Source organism: Tyto alba, unplaced genomic scaffold (assembly GCF_018691265.1).
Source record: "Tyto alba isolate M040663 unplaced genomic scaffold, T.alba_DEE_v4.0 Super-Scaffold_19, whole genome shotgun sequence".
Lineage (NCBI taxonomy): Eukaryota > Metazoa > Chordata > Aves > Strigiformes > Tytonidae > Tyto > Tyto alba.
Window position 1 is genome coordinate 5,004,170 of NW_024881281.1, and position 22,553 is coordinate 5,026,722.

The 22,553-nt window shown below is 46.5% G+C and overlaps 3 protein-coding genes across 8 annotated transcripts in view; 2 read left to right on the top strand and 1 right to left on the bottom strand.

The window, feature by feature from the left end:
- NCOR1 (nuclear receptor corepressor 1) overlaps positions 1-3,862 on the top strand; it is a 73,466-nt gene extending 69,604 nt beyond the window's left edge. For both annotated transcript variants that reach the window (XM_033004695.2, XM_042791567.1), the window contains exons 46-47: positions 541-723; positions 955-3,862. In XM_033004695.2, the coding sequence (XP_032860586.2) occupies positions 541-723; positions 955-1,142 (371 nt within the window). In that variant the 3' untranslated portion in view covers positions 1,143-3,862. The remainder of the gene's footprint in view (positions 1-540; positions 724-954) is intronic.
- TTC19 (tetratricopeptide repeat domain 19) lies at positions 16-9,069 on the bottom strand. 5 transcript variants are annotated; one of them, XM_042791571.1, is made up of 10 exons: positions 8,846-9,068; positions 8,702-8,775; positions 8,500-8,610; positions 8,289-8,327; positions 7,689-7,745; positions 7,366-7,427; positions 6,695-6,789; positions 6,346-6,500; positions 5,899-6,061; positions 16-188 (listed from the first exon to the last, which is right to left on the bottom strand). In XM_042791571.1, the coding sequence occupies exons 1-10, from the start codon at positions 9,027-9,029 to the stop codon at positions 130-132; spliced, it is 999 nt and encodes a 332-aa protein (XP_042647505.1). In that variant the 5' UTR covers positions 9,030-9,068; the 3' UTR covers positions 16-129. The 5 variants fall into 5 exon arrangements, with proteins under 5 accessions (XP_042647505.1, XP_042647504.1, XP_042647503.1 ...); XM_042791570.1 differs by lacking the exon at positions 16-188 and adding an exon at positions 5,069-5,385 and having other exon boundaries at positions 5,899-6,016; XM_042791569.1 differs by lacking the exon at positions 16-188 and adding an exon at positions 5,069-5,382.
- Positions 9,037-22,110, top strand: ZSWIM7 (zinc finger SWIM-type containing 7). The gene is made up of 6 exons (XM_042791573.1): positions 9,037-9,149; positions 9,668-9,765; positions 11,585-11,606; positions 15,376-15,478; positions 21,090-21,194; positions 21,807-22,110. Exons 2-6 carry the CDS (start codon positions 9,690-9,692, stop codon positions 21,921-21,923), a joined length of 423 nt encoding a protein of 140 aa, XP_042647507.1. The 5' UTR covers positions 9,037-9,149; positions 9,668-9,689; the 3' UTR covers positions 21,924-22,110.
- The last annotated feature ends 443 nt before the right edge of the window (positions 22,111-22,553 follow it).

Here is a 22,553-nt window from a genome sequence, read left to right on the forward strand (position 1 = left end):
AATATTTCATGGTCTTAAAGAAAAAGATAAAATCAAGGGTTTGAATAAACTTGGTGTCATTGAAAATCACTATTTTTCCTCCAGAAGTGATAGAGATGGTGTTTCCATTCCCTCTGATGGTCCTGGCTTTCAAAATGATGCTGGTGACTTCAGGAGCATTAGCCAGTATTTCTTGGAGAACGACAAGACTGATGAAACAGGGAAGAGATAACAGGGTGTATTAGATACTCAAAGCTTCTCAGTGGTTTGATGAAAATGCATTTTTAGTACATCACCTATAAGGAACACGTGACAGTGGGAGGTAGCTTGAACTGAAAACATCTCCCTTCCTAAAAATGGAGATACAACTCCATCGTGATACAAATAGGGATTTTCTAGCAATGCTGTCTTAGAAGACGGGCCTTTATGGTTACTAATTGTAGTAAATCAGCCTTCCAGAAGGCACCAGTGTGAAACTCCTGTTTCCTATTATGTGATAATTTATAAAAACAAACAGAGAGGCTAAAATGTTTTTGTAAAATCTGTCCCTTCTGTTTCCAGGAGGGGGGGTCAGCAAGCAGAAGCTAATTGGCAAATCAAACAGTAGGAAGTCTAAGTCTCCGATTCCTGGACAGGGATATTTGGGAACTGAAAGACCTTCTTCTGTCTCATCTGTACATTCAGAAGGGGACTACCACAGACAGACTCCGGTGTGGACCTGGGAAGATAGGCCTTCATCTACAGGTGAGAAATGGGTTTCTTTCAAACTTAACATAACGGGATGTGATATCTGTAGAAAGGTCAGATGTGGACATGCTGTTAACACTGGTATATCGTTGAAATGTTTGCAGCACATGAGGATTTTCTGAAGCAGATTTTCAGGTAGTTGTCACAACCAAAACCAGTCTGTCTTTCAGATACACAACTCTTAGAGCAGCTCATGTTTTTGACTTGGAGAAACTCTCTTTGATTCAGGTTCAACGCAGTTTCCTTACAACCCGTTGACGATGAGGATGCTCAGCAGTACACCGCCAACATCCATTGCGTGTGCCCCACCGTCCATGAGCCAAGCAACCACTCACCAACAGAACAGGATATGGGAGCGAGAGCCTGCACCACTGCTTTCAGCACAATATGAGACTCTGTCTGACAGTGATGACTGAACTATGCAGATTTTTTTTTTTTAAATTTGCGGGTCAAAAAAAAGAAATCTATTTTTGACTTGTGCCCATACAGACTTTCCAAGAGAGCAAGGGCCACACAATGAAGAATTGATGGAGAGTCCGTGAAATGCCTTCTGCACAAGCCATGTGTTGGAGGATCATGATCAAGAAGGTTGACTTACTAAAGATAAATATGTAAAGAGTTTTTAAAAATGTGGACTATTCCTGTTCTACATCTATTTGTAAAGAAAACCATAATGTCTTTAAATCATTCTTCTGTAAATAGAGAGTACTTTTTGCAGTGTTTTTTCCCTTGCTATAGTATCTGGTGTACTTATGTTCAAATCATTGCCTAAACTTTGGGGGTCATTTTGTAATTTTTTTTTTTTAAGCATTTTCTCCAGTGTTTAGTACTCTTCATAACCCTAGCCTCCCTACCAACCTAGCCTAATCATAACCCTAGCCTCCCTACCAGCCTAGCATCATTGCCCATTTAATGCCATGCCACTTCTTGCAGGCATTGTGCTTTTATATTTTTTTTCCCTAGACACACTTTCTCAGTGGTGTTCAAGCTCTTGTGAAAATGTTGATTTTTAAGACTGACCCCTTAATGAATTCTGTACATTAACATAGTCCGGTCCGCTGGAATAAGATGATATATTTCTTTGAATTTTAAATTCTGCCACATTGTAAATTTTTGGTGCAGTTGGTTTTATTTAGCAACACTGCAGAAATACTATTGCATGGGTATGTTATGGTTCATTTTTAAAAGGATAAAAAAAAAAAACAAAAAAAAAAACAAAAAAAAAACAAAACCAAACAAAAAACAAACAAAAAGAACAGCTTCTGGAGGCATACCTCACTGTTATGCACACTGGGAATTTTAACTGTGCCCCAAAAGCCTATCTTAGTGTTTTCTGTTTCTGCATTGTATGCAGTCAAAACAGGCTACTAAATTTTACTGTCATATTTAACCATAGCAAATGGCTTATCTGAACAGAGGCTCTGGGTGGGTTAACAAATCCTTTAAGAAGAAAAACCTCTACATCCCAAGTTTAAATAAAACAAAATGCTTTTATAGAATAATTGAGCAACACATGAGTCAACTATTTGGCTTCTGTTACAACCAGTTTGAAGTAGGTACTGTGATTTTTACCTTCCTCCAGTCTGATTTTAAAACCTTTATGTAATAATTATTTTAAAGTCTACATCCCTATCCCAATCCCTAGACCTATAAGCAAGCTTTTGGTGGAAGTACTTACAAATGCTTGGCTTAACTCCTAAAGTGTGCAATACTTGTTAGGGTGATTTTTATTTTTAAATTGTATATGGTACTAGGAGAGTCTCCTTAATCATTCATCTATCAATGCCTCCTATGATATGCTTGTAGCTCATGTATACATACATCTGGTTAGAGATATCACAGGGTGTCCTGACATCCATCTTCAAAAGCATCTTATATTTTGCTGCACTGACCTCAGGAAGTGAATTTAAATCTTCTGGGGTAGAAGGACTGATTTACAGATAGCACTGAGTCGGGGGGTGGCGTGGTCTGTCAGATTCCAAACTGCTTTTGCATCTCATTGATGAACAGAATCTTTGCCTTGAGTTATTTTCCAGTCAAAATATTTTTAATTTTACACTGTATTTGCAATATGTTGTATGGAAGCTATAATGCAGCTGCGTAACCTTAAGCTGTGTAAGCTCTACATCTTATGGAAGGACTGTAATGGTCCAGTCACAGAGGAAGAGGTACAGAACTATTTGTCAATAGCAAATTTACTTGGAGTACTTTAGAGGAAAGCCTTTTTGCCCAAAGTGTGGGAAAGAAAAAATCCAAAGGAACTCCTTTGGAAACTTGACAGTGTGTTGCAAATACAGAATTATTTTGCTACTTTTTTTTTTTTAACCACTGCATCAGAGTAGATCAGTTGGCAGTCTTAAATCTCCTTGCAGTCTTTCTCTAAGAAAGATTTTTCTCACCCTCCCATTCTTTACCTTTCTGGCTTAAAGTAGTGAAGTTTTCATCCTGTTTGTAGGCCTATGCTCTTATTTTAACTTTTTTTTTTTGTTTCTACAGCAACATATACTGGAAAACAAGTTGATCTGCCCTTTTTGTAGATTTAAATTTGGAGTGGAGAGTTAAGTTCCATTCTAAAACTCACTTTTCTCACTTTCTTAGTGTAACAAATACGTGAAAGAGGCATGTACAGACAAACGTCTTTGCTAACTGTACAGTAAGTATAGCATGTTCATTGCAAAGCTTCATGTTATTGCTGCTGCAGCAGCAAGATCTCCAAAGTAGGATAGTCACTTTCTCCTAAGATACAGCTTGAGTGGCATTTGCACATAAAATGTTGCTGCTTTTTTGTTTGTTGAGTTCTAACTTCTCCAGTGTAAAAACCTCTCCAGAGCCTAAGTTAGGGTTTACCACAATTCCAGTAATCTTCAAGTATGGAATTACATCTGACCTGTTTCAAACAGGAAGGTGTTTGTAAATCATGTTTACAAAGTATAGTTTACTACAAATTTTTAACTGATTTCTGATCAGCTCTTTCACAATGCTTTCATCTTGATGTGTTTCGTGATTCTGATATGAAATCATTTAAGACTTGAAAAACCCATGCATCATAAAACTCAACTTTTTTTTTCCACACAATGTCTTCAGTAGACAGTGACTTCTGGATTCAGACCAATCAATAAAGGGGATCAGTTCTCCATTTGCTTTTCCTGTGTCTCCCTCTTGTTTTGCAGCATCAAGCTATGTTCAAGAGAACAAGCAAAATGCTTCCCTTAGGGGCTGCTGCAGGGTTCCCAGTTAACACTGCTGGAGTGTCAAAGGTCTGCCACTCAAAAAACAAAAACCTGAACTTTTAAGATTGGCTCTAATGTGTGAGAGCCTTTCTGTTAGTACAAGCGTGCCTGCAGCAGCCATGTTTTTATTTCCAAGCTTGCAGAAAACAAAGCTGTGTATGTGACTTAAGTTTTTCCAGCTTCAATGAACATCTACTCTTGAAAACCTGCACAGCTTATCTTAGCTCAGAGTTAAAGCAGAGCTGAAGCCACTAATGCTACTGTAAGTAAACTAATAATGCTGCAATTAACAGCTGCAGTTCTTACAAATGAGAGGTTAAAATAATACTCGGTTAGTGACAGAATTATGGTTAGCTCTGCTATCCTAGCTAAATACAGATTTGATAACTTCTGTTTTAATTCTCCTTTGTCTTTAACATTAGGCTTCCCTGCAGGGCAGAACTGAAAAATTCTGTTGTATAAGCAGGCTCTTTGTACTAGAGTCACATGAAAGCATGTAGCTTACAAACCTGACAGTTTGTACATACTGTCTTTTCCAACAGGAAGCCTCTGCATTCTAGCACTGACCTTTCCAAAAAGGGAGGACAGCTTTGGCACTTAGTGTGCTCTTGACTAGGGTAAGGTAACATAGTGTTTTATTTCTGACAGCAGCTCTGTTTTGGTAACATGGTCTCACACCTCCTCTGAGAGGACATGTTCTATCTTTGGATGCTAAATGCTTTGAAGGAAAACACTCCATCTTAGAGCAACCTGTCTGAAAAGGGCATGGAGGTACAGCTCTGTCATAGTACAGGTAGAGTCTAGGAAATGGTCTGTTGAAGTTAATACATACTGACCTGCAGCACTGACAAAAGGAGACCCTGTTGTGCTAGCCAGCATGTAAAGAGTGAGAAAATTCCTGCCTGTTTTCTTTTTCATGACTTAGCTTTATTACAGCTATGTTTTGAAACTGAATATTTCTGTGAACAGTCAGGAGTAGCAAATGACTACTCCTTGACTTAACTAAGTATTAATACCAGGCTAGACTTGCACTTCAGTGGCAGTCAAGACAAAGTTGAATCATTAGCACAGTAGGTCACTCTAACCATAGACTACACCACAAATTTACATAGTTAAGATTTCACAACTTTATTTTGGGCTAAGTTGTTAGGCAATAGCAGCCCTTCTTGTTAAGCAGCCCTTAAACTCCTCATTGCTGTTGCCCTGGAGAACTGCACCAGACTCATCCCAGGCTGCACGTACTGACCAACCCTTGCTGCTGTCAGCCTCCTCAAGGTTGGACTCTGTGGCCAAATTTATTTGGAGCCTTTTCTCCTCTTGGCCAGCTCAGCTAGTTCTTCCTGGATATGCTGGACAGAGGCAATATCTCCCTTCTGTTGTGCCTGCTTGAGAGCTTCTTTGTACACTTGTTTTGCTTGCAGGAAGTCTTCTGTAGCAAGAGGAAAAAGTTGGCACAGCTAGCTACTTACATTGCTCCTCCTGAAACTGACTACATGAAAAGGACAAGCAAGGACTACTTGGAACACATCAAGAACTGGGGAGGTTCAGAAACCATTCAGCATAGGGTGCCAACAATGAGAGCTAGACAGCAGCAGTGATGATAGGACAAGGTGCTGCTTTAGCATTAAGATCTCATGGAAACAAGCATCAAGCATGTCCTCTGTCTTTCTGGAACTAGTTACTGTAGATACAGGACAAAGGAAATAGGATCCCCTGTCAACCTTTTGAGTTAGATGCACTGGTGCTGCATTTATCTTGGCAAGGATCCTTCAGCAGCTGAATTCAATTTGAACAGAACACAGGTTGCCTACACAAACTCAGCAGACCTGCTGCTTAAACCGGAAATAGTAGCACAAAAATAACAGTATAGTTCAATCCTACAATATAAGCATCCACAGTCAGCACAAGCACAGTGACACAGGCTGGACACTTATTTACCTACCTTTGTGCATCAGAATTGCTGCCAGGTTATTCAGCACCATGTGCTCCTCGGGGTGTTGAGTCTCCTTTGCCAGCTCAGCTGCCCTCTTCACATAGGAGTGCGCCTCATCGTAGTGCCCCTGAGCATCCAGGACAGTTGCTAAGTCATTCATCAGGACCACAGTCTGCACCAGGACAGAACAGGAAGCCTCAAGACTAGTGAAATCTAAGGCAGCAGGAGCACCACTCATACCCCTGTCACACTAGTAAAAGTAGTATTTCCCAGAGAAGCTTTCAGTAAGGGTCTTATGTTTATATATCAGCATGCTCCTTCTTCCTGGCAGGAAAGCAGAACCTAATTTAGTGCTGTGTACATCTGATGCCAGCAAAGCTGCTTTTAAAGCTGCCTCATTCCCTAGGAGATTAGCCTTTCTTTCCCTAGCAGTCCAACTACCATTGTACACATCACCTGTGGATGAGTCTCTCCCTGAACATCATTTGATATCTGCAGAGCCTTCTCATACATTTTTTGGGCCACTGGGAGCTGGTTAACGTTTAGGAGATAGCGAGCATAGGAGTCTAGGCTCATCCCAAGCAAGAGACGGGTGTTGGCCTTTTCTTCAGCTGCAAATAGAGAGGAGTGGAAGTGATCACTTCTACAAGATCAAGCCTGAGTCTCCATCCTACAAGAGTAGGAAACTCATGCAGTGTGAAGATAAGGGACTGACGTGAAGGCAATATGGAAAGCAACATCAAGGATGGGGAAATAGAGAAAAAAAAAATAAATGAGAAGCCTCTGGCTGACAAGACAGTCCTACCTGGTAAGACATCCTCAGGCAAGTCCTTTTGCTTGGAAATCTTCTCCTCTAAGGTCAGGATGCAGAACTCGTAGCCAGCCAGGGCTAATTTGTGCCTGCAAAGTGCAACAACTGAGCAAAGCAAGGCTCCTTCCATCCCTGAAGGCAAGGAGGTGAACACCTTCAAACCCTCATTCTAGAGGCCCTGTAAGACAGCTTTAGCTCTCAACCAGACCTTTCTTGCCCTCAGTGCTTTCTTCTAGATCATGGCCTGGACCTTTCTCTTGACCCATGGGCTAAGGGATCCAAGAGGTAGAAGGGACGCCCATCCCTCCCGATAAGGCCAGTTAAGGCAACCCATGCCATTGCTGTACTGAAAAATGAAGCCACAAGTTACCAGCCATCAGCTGCTTCAAAAGCTGCTTCTCCCGTGAGGTGTGGATTTAAGACTAAAGAGCTACCTCCTCTGTGGCAACTTCTGCCCTAAGCTGGGCAGGTCCTAACAGCAATCACTGTGCTGCATGACAGTGGCTAGACAAATACCATGGCCGTGGGAACCTCGATGTTCATGGTATCTCGTCACATCACAGCTTCCTCTGGCACTCTATTCTTAGAGGAAAGCCTCTGCTTGGCCACCACTACCACTGTGAAGCCGAGATAAAAGCAAAAGATGCCTTTAGCAAGGAACTCACTGTTTCTGAGCAGCATAGATACTGGCCAGCTTAAGGGACATCTCAAGGATTGCATTGTCATCCTGCCAGGAGGACATACAACACAACTGTCATTCTTCTTGCATCTCCCCAGTAGAAACATCGGTTTGTCAGAGAACAAGTTAACACCTTAAAAATCCCCACCCTGTTGTCTCCAGAGCTGCCATCCATTAAAGGAAGTTCCTGAAAAGCCGGCAAGCTCATAGCTAGTGTTGCCCATTTCCAGTAGAAGGTGTTACAGCCCAATGAATAGACCAAAGAATTGTTAATACTTCCCCTTGAAAGCCTTTATCAGAAGAATATACCTCTTTTGTGTCCTCTGCAAGCAAATAACTCATACTTGCTTTGTAGAGCTTTTCGGCCTGAAATGAGAATTTTGAAGACAATACTGAGGAATGATGGCACTTAAAAGCAGACTACTGGGAGAAACCTGACTCACAATTTGTGTCATTTACATTGTATGTCAAGACCAGTTAGAAGTGAAAGGCTAACCAGAGCCCAATGGTACTGCCAACTACTAGGTCCTTTCAGTGTCTACTTTAGGACTGCTACACCAGCCATAAGTTTACCACATTTGTGTGCTTTCAGGGCTTTCCCAGATTCTCGTGGGAGAGCCATCCAAACGCTTGACTGTGGCATTTAACAGTAAGTACTGTTTCTTCCCTTGCACGCCATGCTGGAGCTCAAAGTTTAACTATGAACGCATCTTTCTTCACAGCATGTGCTCCACGGGCCTGCAGTCCCGGGGCAGATTATTCTGCTTTATGGTGAGAGATCTCTGCCTCACAACTCTCAGTATGCACCTTGCCACAGCATGCTACACCTTCAAGATCTCGCACAAGATGTCAGCCTCTTAAAATTCGGGGTGGGGGGGGGAGGAACCAAAACAAAACAGAGTTACTCACATCGTCCAGCTGTCCCTGCATGAAGGCCACGTTTGCCATCTGGAAAAGACCAGACAGTGCTGAAGCTCCCCCAAGGCTGCGGGGATTAACCCCAGCGCAACTGCTTTTCCTCCCACCTGCACTGCAGCCCCAGCACACGGAACTGCGGCCCCGCGGTGCTTTCTACCACGGCCGGGACACGACAGGGGCCAGCCCCCCCGTCCCGCCTCACCATGCTGTAGGTGTAGACGATGGCTTTCCTGTTCTCCGACTGCTGCGACAGCCGCAGGGCTTGGTGCAGAACCTGCTCGGCCTCCCCCAGCTCGCCCTTCATGACGCTGAGCTGCGGCGAGAGGGGAGAAAACCGAGGGGCGACTCACCTCGCCGCAGCCCCGCTGAGGGAACCCCCCTGCCCGCGGGGGACGGCGCCTCACCTTCGCTCTCTTCAGCAGGAGGATAATGGCGTCCTCGCTGTCCTCCTCGACGTCCCTGGCGAAGAAGGAGAGGGCTGCGGGGCGCGGGTGACCACCACCCCGCCACCGCCGCCCTGCCGCTCCCCGCCCCGCAGCCCGCCTCACCTCCCAAGAAGCCCAGGGCACCCCCGGCCAGCCGCCGCCGCCCCCGCCGCGCAAACCCCGGCCCGCCGCCCGCCTTCTCCCCGCGGGCCCCGCCTCGCCAGGCGGCCCGGGGCAGCGGGAGCCCCGCGGGGCCTGGCCGGGCGGCCAGGCGACACAGAACCCGCCGCACAACCGCCGCCAGCATCCTCTCCCCGCGGGCCCTTTAAGAGCCCGCCCCCGCCACGTGACGCGGGCCCGCGCGTCACCCGGGGGCAAAGGCCGCTTGTTGCTATGGAGACGCGCCCGCATGGCCGCGCTGTCCCAGGTAGGCCCGGCCTCGGGGTCGCCGTCCCAGAACCGGCGTCTCTAAATAGCTCCGGCGCGGCCCCACCGGCCCGAACGGAGCCCCCCGGGGCCCGCAGCGGGGAGCAGCCGCCGTGCGGCAGCCAGGCCCGCCCCGCCGCGGGGCCCCGGGCGGCGGTGAGTGGGCTGTGCGGCCTCCCCTGCCCGGAGCTGCCTTGGCCCAGCGCCGGGATGCTCCAGGCCGGAGCCTCTTGTTGCCAGCTGTACGCGCCCGGTCCCCATCCCCGGGATCTGTTTGTACGGCAGGGGGTGTCGGAAAAACACCCGTGTGTTTTTGAGAAACGCTTTTTTTTTTTTTTTTTTTTTTTTTCCAAGAACGTGTAAAAAAACACATTTCAAAAATTGCTGAGGATGCCCTTCCTTGGGCTCACTGCAGGGTTGAGATAGAGCACTGCCCAGAAAAACTGTCCTGGTTTGTAATATCTACGGTGAACTTAATGATTTCCCACTGTCTCCTGTTCTCTCCTGTCTTCCTTCCAGTCATGAGGGCAGTGCCAGTGAGATGGATAGTACCTTGCCAGCAGTAGCAGAAGAGCTTTTGAAAGAGATCAGAAAGGCTTTTCAGGAGACCTCACACGGTACGTAAAGAAAAACAGAACAGCAGGCGGTGGGCCAGTAATACTGGCACTGTCCAACCTTCAGGTAGCAACGAGGGTTGTTGGTCTCCCCTTGTTTGCTTCTCCTGCAGACTGTCGCGTAAGGGGTGGCCTTTGCTGTCAGGCGTGGCAGGTTGTATCAAGTGTTTTCAGCTTTTGTGTCCCTGTCTGGAGACAACACGAAGGGCTTTGAAGCACTGATAATGAGGAGCAGCCCCCTTATCAAAGTCAGGCCCCTTTCAAAAATTAGACTGGGTTGGACACTTTTTTTTAAACATGGGGCCTAGGACAATTCTGCTTGCCTAGAGCTTGTCGTTTAGGTGATTGCACTTGAGGGATGATAATTTACATACCTGTAGACAGGCATTTTGTTGTGCCTACTGTACTGCTGTTTTTATAGACTCGCTAATTTCAAACCTAGGGTTGAAAGGGAAATCTTCATAAAAACGATCACTGACCGGCAGAGGGTGTTGTGTCAGTGATCCCAGGGCAAAGAACAACTTTCCCATTGCTTGAATGAAGTAAGAGCAAGCCAACAGTTAAATCTTGGCCAGTTCTAGCAGCTAATTAAGAACAATTACTTTCATTGCGCTCTGGATTACTAATGTAGTTCTGTAATCTGTACTGAAAGAATATTACTGTTTGTGTTTACTTGATAAGTACCACAGAATGTTTTTTTCTAAGGAAAGTGTCTTTAAGGAATATTTTTAACTGAACTAAAACCAACCGAATAAACATTCAGAGAAGTCTGTCTGAGCACTACATTTTAGCAGGGAGTGGGCAGAGACTTCATGTCTAAACTGTCAGAGTGAGCACATTGACAGCGTTTTGGCATACTTGCAGTATGGCTCCTGTCAGGTTAGAGTAGGTCCAAAATCTACATGTGACTTCTAAAAAGAGCTTTATAAGTCCCGTTGTAAACTAGAAAGAAAAAGAAAAAAGGTCAACATTCCTTTTAAGGTGTACTTCTCCTTAAAGGACCAAAATAGTATTAAGACATACACTGAGGCATAACTGCAGAAACAAACTGATCAATCACTTTGAAGAATTAAATTAGAATAAAGTTGGAAGAGTCAAACCAACAGTGTAAGTCATAGAGAATATTTTTAATTGTTGGAACAAAGGACTTTAGAGTCAAAAGTCCTCATCTTCCAGTGGAATACAGAGACATAGTACACTGTGTCCCATTCGTGATAACAGAAATACCATATTGGATTATCAGAGCCTAAGATGTTAGCTACAACAAACAGACTCATTTTCTTAAGTATAACTTTCCATCTTAACAAGAAGTTCCAATAAGCAAAGACATTATGTTTCTGTGTTTAAAAAGCTATAAACTAGTGGCGCCCTGCAAGACTATGCTGGGAAAAGAACAACATTTTTAAAGTTTTGATGCCAGAGTTCTCAACTCATGCCAAGAGAGTTTCAAGGAAACCAACATATATATTTTTAACCAGCTTCTTAAAGTGGCAGAGTAAGATGTTGAGGCTGCATGCCTTTTCTTGTATGCTTTTAAAAGTAGGATATTATAAAAGTAAGTCTGTTTGGGCTTCTGTATTTCTTTTTAAAATTAATCCCTGTGGCTCTGATTGCTGTACTTGATAAGTGCATTAGCACTACAACAGCAGATCATTTTGCTGCTCCTTGTTGCTTTTTGGTGGCTAGAGAGGATGGCTAGAGCACTGCAGTCCTGTGTGGCCTCTGGGGGTACATCAGGGAGACACTAGCCTCCCGGTGATGTTGATGTCTCTCACAGTGGGGAAGTTCAGCAAAATCACGTTTCATTTTCTTTTTGTTGCAGTCCCTGATGACCTGCTGCTGGGGTAAGTATCTTTTGCTTCAGTTCTTGTCCCAAGCAACCTGCTAAAGGGCAGCTGATAATCTGCTCTCATCAGAGTACTGCTATTTTTTTCCTGTGTTTGACCAGTACATGTTTCTCATTCAGAGTTGCTACCTGTTTTTGCTGGTAGTGGAAATGAAGGTCCACAGAGACAATCTCAAGGGTTTTTCCAGAGATTCATGAAATTATCTTTGTATCTCGGAATCTCCTGTGATGACTTGTTCTAATTTGGGTGGATTAAACATGCAGAAACCCAGAATGTTTAACCTGAGCTTTGAGTCCACCCTTAGATCTGGCATGAGTTTTCTCTGAGAGTGGACTGTGTTTCAGAGTGATTCATGCCGCTGGAGTGCTGCATTTCCACTGTGTGCGTATCACCGTGAGCACAGCAGCTTCCAGAGATCCCTTCTTCTGTTTGAGTCATGGGCATGTGTGATAGAAAGGGAGAAGTGAACGTATCATCTCTCTGCACAAGAGAATTGTTAACTTGAAGATTACCCTGAGAGTTAGTTTTCTTCTGTTTTGAAGAAGTCTTGGGACAGCTTCATCGCCCTTGTGTTGATTGAAGCTTGTGAATGTTTAAGTCATTCCCAAGCAGTCTCCTAAGAGATGCAAGTTTCACAACTTCTGCAGCCCTCACTAATTGGTGTTGAAGGCAGAGAAAAGGCACCACCACAGTGAGAAAGGCTTTTCAGATTAATCTTTAACTTTGTGTTTCTGCCTGCCTGTAATATCCAGGAGAAGGGATCACCAGGAACCTTTCAGGCCTTAATATCTTTGGGTCTGAAGTTATCTAACATATCCCTTGTGAAAGGTATGCATGCTGGCTCCCCCTTCGGGGACCACAGTGGCCTTTGAAGGGTGGGACTGTATTTGACAAGTCTCGTAACTTTTTGTTTCCTTCTTGTCACAAAAGAAAAGAAGGGGAAAGAAATTTCCTTGTTAAGTTTAGTAACGGTTGGGTGGTAACTCTTGGCAGTCGGGTTTCCATCAATTCCCTATGACCAGAGGCTCAGAAGTATTCTGATTTAATTTATGAATCTATTCCAAATCTCTGAAGTCCTTGAATTTCCTCTGGGCATTCCTTACTTATTTCCTGTTAGACTGATCAAATTATATACATGGAAAAAGAATTCCCCAAATTTGAAAGAGTTACTGAAACTCATTAAACTCAGCCCCCTTATAGTCCCACACCTAATCATTAAGGAATGTCTTACATTGAGTGTTCCCCCACCCACCTCCTCTCAGTCCTCAGATGAAGCCAATCCTTATTGCCTTGAGTTTGTGCAACTGAAGTTTTGTCCTTCCTGGAATAAGTCTGTCTGCTTGGCTTGCTATCAATGAGATTGACTCAGACGCGTAGGTCAGCCATGCTGCTGAGACGCCAGGGCTCTGCCTTGGCTCTTTGTGTCTTCACTGGAGTTGGAAATGTTCCCCTGCTTTCTCCTGTTCTCCTGCTCATGTTTTGTACTATCTTTTCATCACTGCTGATTTTCTTGTTGTTTACCCTTGTAACTAATCTAGACTACACAGATTTTTCTCAGCGGATAAAAGGTCTGTAAAGTTAACTCAGTTGCCTCTGAACTCTCTGGAGCACATTCAGAGCAGCTGGATATACAGGTCTGGAATAACTTTTAAGCCTGTGAGCTGTCTGGACAATAGGCTAAAGGTACAGATGTCCATATTGGACATACAGCTTGTCATATACCCTTGCACATCAGCAGGAGCTGAAATCCTCCTTGCAGGGATGTGCAGACAATGAGACTGTAGATGGAAATTACTGTGCCTTCAGCACTCACAGCTCTCTTTTTTCCACTTTCTGGTGTGGAATTTTACAGCACCGAGCACAGCAGCAGCCAGACACCAGGACATCCCTCCATGGTGCTGCCTCACAGCACTGAGGCCAAGGAGAGAGTTGTGTAAAGGCAGCATTTTGCAGGAGGCAAACGTGTACCTGAGCAAACCTGGCTAACCTTGTCTTTACCCCATTCCAGGTACTCTCTGATCCATAAATGCGGTGCAGTGATACACCCCTGCATGGTGATGTGTCCTGCTTGGAAGGAAAGAAAAGGGAAAGGGTTTTTAGGGAGGGTCGAGTGACATAAGGCATGTGCTGTCCCTGGGTGTTTATCTGGAATAAATTTGCTGTCTCTGAGCCCTGCTGGTGACTGAATTACAGATATAAAACTACTGCTATCCTGTGGCTCCATGTGTAGTGGAGTGTCTTAAGTATTTTCCTGATGGTCTTTATGTTTCCTGTTGATTAAGTTTGATCGGTAGATAAAGAATCATTTATATCACAGTGGCTGTGGTAGAGGAGATGTGATCACTACAAAATGACTCATTCATTCTCCAGGGTGTAAACCAGTTTCCCTGAGATGAGGAAGAAGCTCTACTGCTGCATTTCCTATTGCTCAAGGAGCTATGTATCATCCTTGCTCTCTCCTTGCTCCGAGGCACTATGTGTGGGCCATGACTGGAGGTGGAATTCAAGACCACCTGATCAATAATCTGATCCAGGGCAACTCATCCAGGACAGCCTGTATGTACCATTAAGGTGTCCCAGCACAAGCCTCTTTTTCCCTTAGCATTAGCAAGTCTGCCTCTATGTGCTTTTGTTTACCTGGCACTGCCCCCACTAAAATCCCTATTTATGCTTGTTGTGCTCATGTGGCAGTTTCACAGTTTACTGCAACAAGGATAATTGGGCTGCAAGTGTGACACTGCCTGTTGCTTGTAACCTCTGCTGGATCCCCAGCACTATGCATCCCCCAGGATTTCCTTCCTGCTTTTTCTCTGCAGTGTGTCTTGCTTTTGCTGCCAGAGGTGCAGTTTCCCCTGAAGAAGACCAGGTATATTTAGGGCGCTGGGCAGAAGCAAAATTTCCAGTTTTAGAGTCTAGATTCACTGTTTGATAAATTGGTTAAGCGCCAGTGCTCTGTCTACACAGAGTTTGTTTCAGAAGAACTGTCAGAATACTAACAAAAAGGCTGATCAGATCACTGAAAGGAAAACCTGTGTCTCTTACTTCATCTACACTCCCTTTGCAATAATTGGTGATCTGTAAAGTGACTGTCAAGCCAGAAATGCTGCTCAAAGATAACTCCTCACCTATATGTCTAACACTGTGTCACAGACATAGAGACCAGCTAAAAAAATCCCACTTCTGTGTCTCTGATGCACTTCGTCTCATTTTAGTTCAGGACAGGAACCACTTCATGTCCTGTTTGTGCAGCAGGCAGCCAGAATAGTGTTTGGGTCTTAGTGCTGAAGAAACATAAGATGTAATGTTCTGTATAGGAAAAATCTTTAAAATGCCTTGTGATTAAATCTGAGTGGGATTTTGCAAAGAAATGTAGGACTGTTTGGGAGCAGCTTGGAAATTTGGAAGTTCTCTTAAGAATATCAAAAACCGTGTAGGCGGTCCAGGTAGCTGGCAGAGTGGAGGCTGTCCTTAAGGATTAAAAACTCTCTGTCTTCCAGGAGAATGATTATCAGCTGAGATTGTCTCAGAGGGACAGGGCAGGGATTGGTGGTCACTTGGTGAAAGCCAGTGAAGCTCTGAATGGCAAATGCATTTCATTGCTGGGCAGCGTAATTAATGGAGCTGTAACTGGTGGGATTTTGGGAGGCAATGAGAACCTTTGGCTACAGGCCTTCAGGATTCCATGGGGCTAAATCATATGGATTAAGGTTGAGACAGGTGGTCTTCTCTTGTGGTGTGACCTAACTAGAGACACGTTCTCTTTCAGGCTGAAGTTCATATTTGGCCCATCTGCTGTCCCAGCTTTGGATTTAGTGGATCAGCGTTCTGTCACCCGAGTCACATCCCCCAGCGGAAGGACTGCGTACCAGGTACACACTGGTTTTCTCCTCTTCAGTCTTACTTTCTGATGGTTTCCAGTTGACATGTGGGCCAATATTTGTAGAACATGGAAGGGCACTAGGATAAACATGGAGAGAATAAGAGTGTTCTACAAACTCCTAAAGTGATACCAGAGAGCAGTAGCCACGGACTAGAATTAGAACAGCATGGTACACTACCATTTTCTTTATGGCCCCCAGCCAGTCAGAGACAATTTCTGACATGTTTGTGGGTACAGTCAAAAGTAAGTTTTCCAGGGATTGCTAATTTTGCTTTATTACTTTCATCCTATCCAGCAAATGCAGTTCTTCCTCTGACAAACTGTACACAACAGTGTTATCTGCCATCACTGCATTTCTTTCCCTGTTTCACTCCAAGTCCTGTGTCCTGAGCACTCCTGACCTCTACTTGGTGATAGGATCTTTACTGCCTGGAAGGAAGCAGTGCAGGCCAAGTACATGAGTTTCATTCTAGTTCACTGTAGCCAAGTCTGTGAATCACAGAAACATCTTCATAAAACGGCATTTTAGGGAGAAGAGCTCGCCTTAGCCGTAAAGATCAAACTCCTCATACAGCACAGGATCAGAGATAGAGTGGAGGCTCATTCGAAGAAGAGAGGAACCACTGGCACTTCTTTCTGACTTTTCAGTGGGATGGAGAATTCCTGACTCTGCTGTGCCACTAGTTCTAGCTACTAAGAAGAAAAATTAACTCTATCCCAGACAAAACCAGGACAACTGGTGGCATCTCGGTTGGGGACAGTCTGTCCATTCTGTGAGCTTTGCCCAGCTGCATCCAGCCCATGGGGTCACAGAGCCAGAGGCACAGTGTGCTGTGCCCTAGCTAAGGCAGTGGGACCCTGTGTCCATAAGATTTTGGTGAAGGAGCACCCAATTCCTTCTACTTAGCACTCACTTCTAGCCCCCTCAGATAGCACAGCCTCCTCCGTTGCTGAACTTGGTGCTGTGCCTTTTCACACACCAGAAAAGGGGGAATCTCTTTGCTCACTGTTGCAGCAGCCAAGAGGAACATTTCCAAATATCCTCCTGGAAAGGGCCTTCTCTCCTTCACTGGCGGTGCTGAGATGCTTTGGGGTTACCTAGAGCAAGAGAAGAGCTGTGAAGCCAGGCCTAGGTAATGACACAAACATTTTTCATGTGTTCAGAGCTTGCATTCCTTGATTTACACAGGAGTCTTTATCACTTCTGGGCCTTGGAGGGGACATCAGCCCCTCCAGAGACACATGATTCATAAACTTACAGAGCTCAAGAACACAGTCTTTGATTTGAGTTGAGTGTTTGCCTGTGGATATTTGATAAAGTCTAAGAAGCACTGCTTCCAGGACCCTTAGACACCAGCTGCCTCACTGACGGCATACTTAAAGGCTTTTCCTTTTTTACTGTTGCTCAGCTGAATATGCCACTGGGCAGAGAACAGTCACATTCTCCTCACAGAGCTTTGTCAGGCCATGCAGGCTAAGGCAGAGCTTTGCAGGCTGGGATGGAGAGTCTTCACTTAGCACCCTTCTGCGTGAAGGATGAGGCGGACTGCTTAGAGCCTCTGGTCTTCCCAGGGAGCTAAATGTGTACTCACATGCTCACAGCTTTTCTGCAGCATGGCGGAGTTATCTGCCTTTTAAGAGGTCTAATATTCATCTCTTAGATGCAGGAAGCCTCATGAGACACGGAGGAGGATCAGAGAATCATGGCAAGAGGACTTTGATGTGCTGGGTGCTGTCCTGACACCCTGTTCTGATCCAGGCAGGGTCGTTGCTGAACAGTGCTGCCTCAAACTGCGTGTGCTGCTGCAAAGCAGACACCCCCCCCACACTGCCCAGCCCTCTCCCCCACTGAAGTGAGGGGCCAAAAATTCCCTCTGGAGGCAGTCCTGCAGTCACCAAATGGGAGTGTAGGATTAATTGATTGATTAATATCTACTGGTGGCCCCAACAGTTGGCTCAGCTGGGCACACTGAAAAAGAGCAAGTGTAGAACTGCTCTCCTCGTGCCTCTTCAGGTAGAGGGAGCCACTGATTCCCCTGCAGGGAAGGAGCCCCTGGGCAGGTGAGTCAGAGCTGGTCACCAGGAGCTGATGTAGGACAAGCCCAGCGTTCAGCCAGGCACTTTGTAGCTGAGGGATGTGATGTGAGTGGCCCCCCCATTACATCACCTGGGGTCTGTGTCCTCCCAGCTGACAGGCAGCCTGCAAGTGCACATGTGCTCCTGAGCAGCATTCCTCTTCAGTGGAACTTGATTGCTGATTAAGGCCATGTTGATGAGTTCATTAACAGAGGAATCTGAAGAGACATTTTCTCTGGGGGGTGTGAGGCTGGTCCCATTGCGAAATTCTTCCTCAGCACAGCTGTCTGAGATACAGAAACAAAGAGCAGAGCCTCCCCTGAGGCTGCTGGCTGGAGCCCTGCCAGGAACACAATCTAGGGCTGTAGAAACTGAAACACTGAGTGGGATACTGCACTTAAGAGTAGCTGGGTAACGTCACTGGTTCTTCATTCATGTGTGTGTGTGTGGTGTAGACACGTACCCCAGCTGTGTGCACTTCTCCCTCAGCAGAGGAAGCGCAGTGAGGTGTGGGGGAGCATCCGTAGCTGCCGGGACACACGCAGTCATCTCTTTCACTTATTCCCCAGAAAGGCAGCTCTGCCGTTTGCACCCAGTTGTGGTCAAACTGGAATGTGAGGTGGTGCTTTCACTTGCAGCTGGATCTGGAGAACTGTTCTCATCGAGGCCATGAGGCTGGTTCTATTGTGAAACTCCTCTGGGTCATCACAGCCAAATCTGAGATGTTGATACTTCACAGGTTAAAATGCTGTTTGAGTTCCATATCACCCAGCACATCTTAGGTACTGCTTCAGGTGAAAATGGCTCTACTCGGACAGGCCCTAGGACTGCAGTCAGTAGTGTAGGTAGATCTTGCCCTCAGGAACTGAGATGGGAGAGGAAAGAGCCCTCAGTCAAGTGAAAGCATGATTTGTCATTTAATGCCTGGGCATTAATACCCTTGCCACTTAATAGACGAGTAGCACCTATGGGGTATTCAGGGGCTGATGTTACCTCAGAGTTGTTGATTATCCCAGAAGAGCTTGTGTAATACCTGCCTGTGCTGCACATGAAAGCCAACCCTTGTAATTCCAGGTCAGGGATAAATAAGTCTTACCTGCTGCAGAGATGGTGGATGCTGGCTGATGGTGGAGCTGTGCTGGATTCCACAGAAGTGTAAAGTGGTGAGCAGGCGCCAGTTGGGGCACCTGTTAGCTATGCCTGAGTTGCAGAAATGCCGTGAGCTGTGGGAGTGAAGCCAGTCAGCAGGAGCAGAGGAGGTGCTTTAGCCCTCCTGCCAACTGTCACTTGCATTGCTCACATCCTGCACTTTTATTGCATTCTTCTTTTTTTATGTCTTTTTTCAATTAATTTCCTAGAACTGTATGGCAGCCTGCCCCACTGTGAAGGATTTGAGCATCAGGTCCTGGCACAGACTGTGGGGCTGCCTAGCTGTATGCTGGTGGCAGCAGTAGCTGCCCTCCTGCATCCCCACATGCTGGCAGGGACACCACCACCAAGGTGATTTTTCCTTGCTGTGCAGCCAGCAACTGCCTGGAGATGAGGGCAGCGGAAGGAAATCTCACAGCATCGCAGGGCCAAGAGAGCACCCCAGTGCCTGGCTTGGCTGCAGCTGCCCAGAAACAGAGGCACCTTTTTCTCTTGGTCTTTGGATTTTAGATTCTGCCTTATTAGGCAGAGGCTGTATTCTTGCCATCTAGGTCAGGACGGGGGAACGCTAAACTCAGCCCAAATCTGGCAGTGTCTGTGACTTCCCCCCCCTCCTCAAAGGAAAACACTTCTGAGGGACAGGCACCATCGGAATACTTCATCTTGGAAAAAACAATCAAAGGGGTTAGAGAAAAACAAACTTATCACAAGTGAAACAAACTCAGCCTGGAGTATAAGGAGGGCTCCGGGTAAAGGCCAGACTGAAAAAAGAATGGTTTACCCTGAAATGGGAATGTGAGTCTTGTGTCCTGAATCTGCTGGGAGTGGGGGGAATATCATGAGGCATAGGTGCTTCTGTGGGAGAGCTTAAACTTGTGGACATTACCTGTTGGGCAAGGGGTGCAGAGAGAGCTGCAGGGACAGGGGAAGGCTCCCCTGGCAAATGCAGCTCTGGATTGGGAGGGATGATGTTTCTCTGGCAGGGCTTAGCAGTGCCAGCGGCGTCCTGGAGGGGAGCAGCACTCTGCAGAGCTCCACCGTCTTTTCACTTTTTTGTGTTTACCTTTGGCTTTAGGTGTATGTGTGCCACAAACCCAACCAGAATCTAAAGCCTGGTGTGGGAGAGGAGTGTGGTGTGCCATGAGAGCCCAGAGGCTTGTGCAGAGGAGGACACTGCTGGTGATTACACCCATGTAAATCCTCGCCATCCTCTGGAATATCCAGGGGGAGGTAGTGCCAGCTGTCAAGGCCACAGAGCTGACACAAAGCACTTGCTCTCACTGTGGCAGATATGAAACACATCATGGCAAATATTCTGTGGTAACTGTGTTTTGGCCATGGGAGTGCACTCGGTTTAGTCCTCAGAGCATTGGTAAAGTCTGTGCTATTGAGCACATGTCTGCAGGTGTGTTCTGCTCCTGCAGACCCTTCCTTTGCAGTGGGAGGAGGGCAGAGCAGTTGACTCTTAAAGTAGCTTTCTAAAAGCTATTTTCCAGTCTTGAAGAAAGCAAAAGAGAAATAATCCGTAGGTTGGCTTTTCTATACCATGCAGTCAGCTCCAGCAGCTCACAGTTTGCCTGTCAGCTTCTCCATGCTGGAAATTAATGCTTCCCTCACCTGGCTGCCTGCGGCCCGTGCCCGTGGTGCAGAGGGAATATGCCTCAGTACCAGCCGTGCAGAGGAACAGGATGTGGGAAAAGGAGGCAGTGCTGTTCCCAAACCAGAGATGGAGCAGGGAGGCTTCTTCTCTGGAGACTTCAGCTTTGTTTATTCAAACAAAACTGGATTCCAATAGCTGCAGCTGGTTTTGGGAGCAGAACAGCAGGAGCCTTTGCAGCCTCCAGCCACTGGAGCTGGTTAGAAAAGGCCTCCCTGTGAGTGCTCACTGCTGCTCTCCTTCCACCCCCAGGTCCACGGTGGCCCTGGATTCACAAATGAGCTTTCTGTGACAAGAGAGTCTTTGTCATCTTCAACTATCCTGTGTCTGCCAGTGCTGGGGGAGGGAGCTCACTGCATGGGCTGGCAGTTGGCTGTGCTGCCAGTTTGGGAAGTCAGGGGAGGGAGCTCTGTGCACTGCCCTTTGCCTGATCTCTCAGCAGCAGACAAGTCACTGGAGCTGAGGTCTGCAGGTCCAGGAGCACTTCCTTGCCTTCAGTGGGAGAAGCATGTAGAGGCCATGAGAAAGCTGAGGAGCTTCAAACTTAGATGGGTCGGCGCAGTGTTTGGGAACACTTTTGTATTGCAGCCCCTGCTCGCCTGTTGCATGCAGTGAGTGCTTGTGGAGAGGACACCGGGCCAGGTACAGGCTAGAGTTGGGGAAATTAAAAGTGAATGCTGCCTCTGACTCCCACCCGCTGCGGCTGCCGTTGTTTCAGGTCCTCGGGAGCTCAGGCAAACTCTACACCTGCTACAGTTCCTGCCACTTCTGCACGTGTCCTGCGTTTGGTTTTACTGTACTGCAGAAGAGCGAGAGCCTTCTGGTAAGTTGTCTGCCTTAACTTGGGGCCGGGACAAGGAGCCAGGCTGTGCTCTGCTCCTTGAACCTGAGCAACGCATGAGTGTCGAGTTGGCCACGCAGGCTGAGCCTGACCCACTGCATAATCTGGCCTCTGGGAGTCATGGTATTTGGGTGGAGATAGGCCTTACGAGGGCCAGGGAGGGCTTTTGTTCTTAATTAGACATTACTGTTCTGACTTTCAAGAGATGAATAATCCCTGGTCTCTTGGAACAAGGGCTACTGCCCCTGATGGGACTGGCACATGGAGTCTGGCTGATGAGGTGGTGCAGTTCACCTGGTGCCAGCAAGGAAGGGCTCAGGGTAACCAACTGGTCTGCAGTTGTGGGGTGGCCATCGGGAGCTGGTAACACTTTGCTGGGTGTCAGATCCCTGCATTACATTATCCTGGTGGCAGAAGTGACCTGGGGCAACGGGAGCACCGGGGCTCGGCGTGCCAAGGGGAAACCATGTTCCTGGGAGGGCTGTGGGCTTCATTAGACCCATTCTGGCCAGGATGGATTTTTGTGGCTTCCAGATAGAGCTTGACATTCCTGCGTTGCCTCTGCTGTTAACTTGGCTGCGCTATTATTTCCAGTGCAAACATATACTGGCTGTCTACCTCAGTCAGGCCATGGGAGTCTGCCAGGAACTAACTGTCTCTGAGGAGCAGCTCACAAGCATCTTACTGGCTGAGGAAGAGGATGAAGGATGAAGGATTTGGATGACATGCGGATGTGCTTTCTGTGTACCCTCCCGGCTGGGTAGCTGGCATTTTTCACACCTACAAGGCTGTCAAATGTTCATCGTGGCTGATAGGTTTCTCCCTGTGCTGCAGACAAGCCTGACATTAATTAGCAGCCTTGCACTGACAGATTAATTAATAAATGTTAAGAAGCCTGTGTTGACTTCGGTTTCATTTATTTAGGCTATTCTTGGGACTTCTGAAGATGTTTGAACTAATCTCTAATATTGTGTGCTTGTGCTGTGGGGATACAAGCTGTCCAGCAGGTCTCTTTGTGATCCATTAAACCTTTTTAACTCTGCTCATGCTTCGACTAACCCCACTGCCCTTCCTGTGCCTGCGTGGCTTTGTGGAGTTGGCCTCTCAGAGTGACGCTGCAGTGGCTCTTTGCAGCTGGCTGCTCAGAGCAATTTCTGGTCCATCACTGGCAAACCTGTACCGGGGACTAGGGCAGGGACCTCTCCACACCTCGAGACTGGTGACAGGTCGGTGCTTCTGCTCTGCTTGCTGTGATACAGGAACTTTGGAAGCATCACCCTGGTTGCTGTGCTTTTAAATTGACCCATTTCAGACAAGTCGACCGCTCCATGCTGGCAGGCA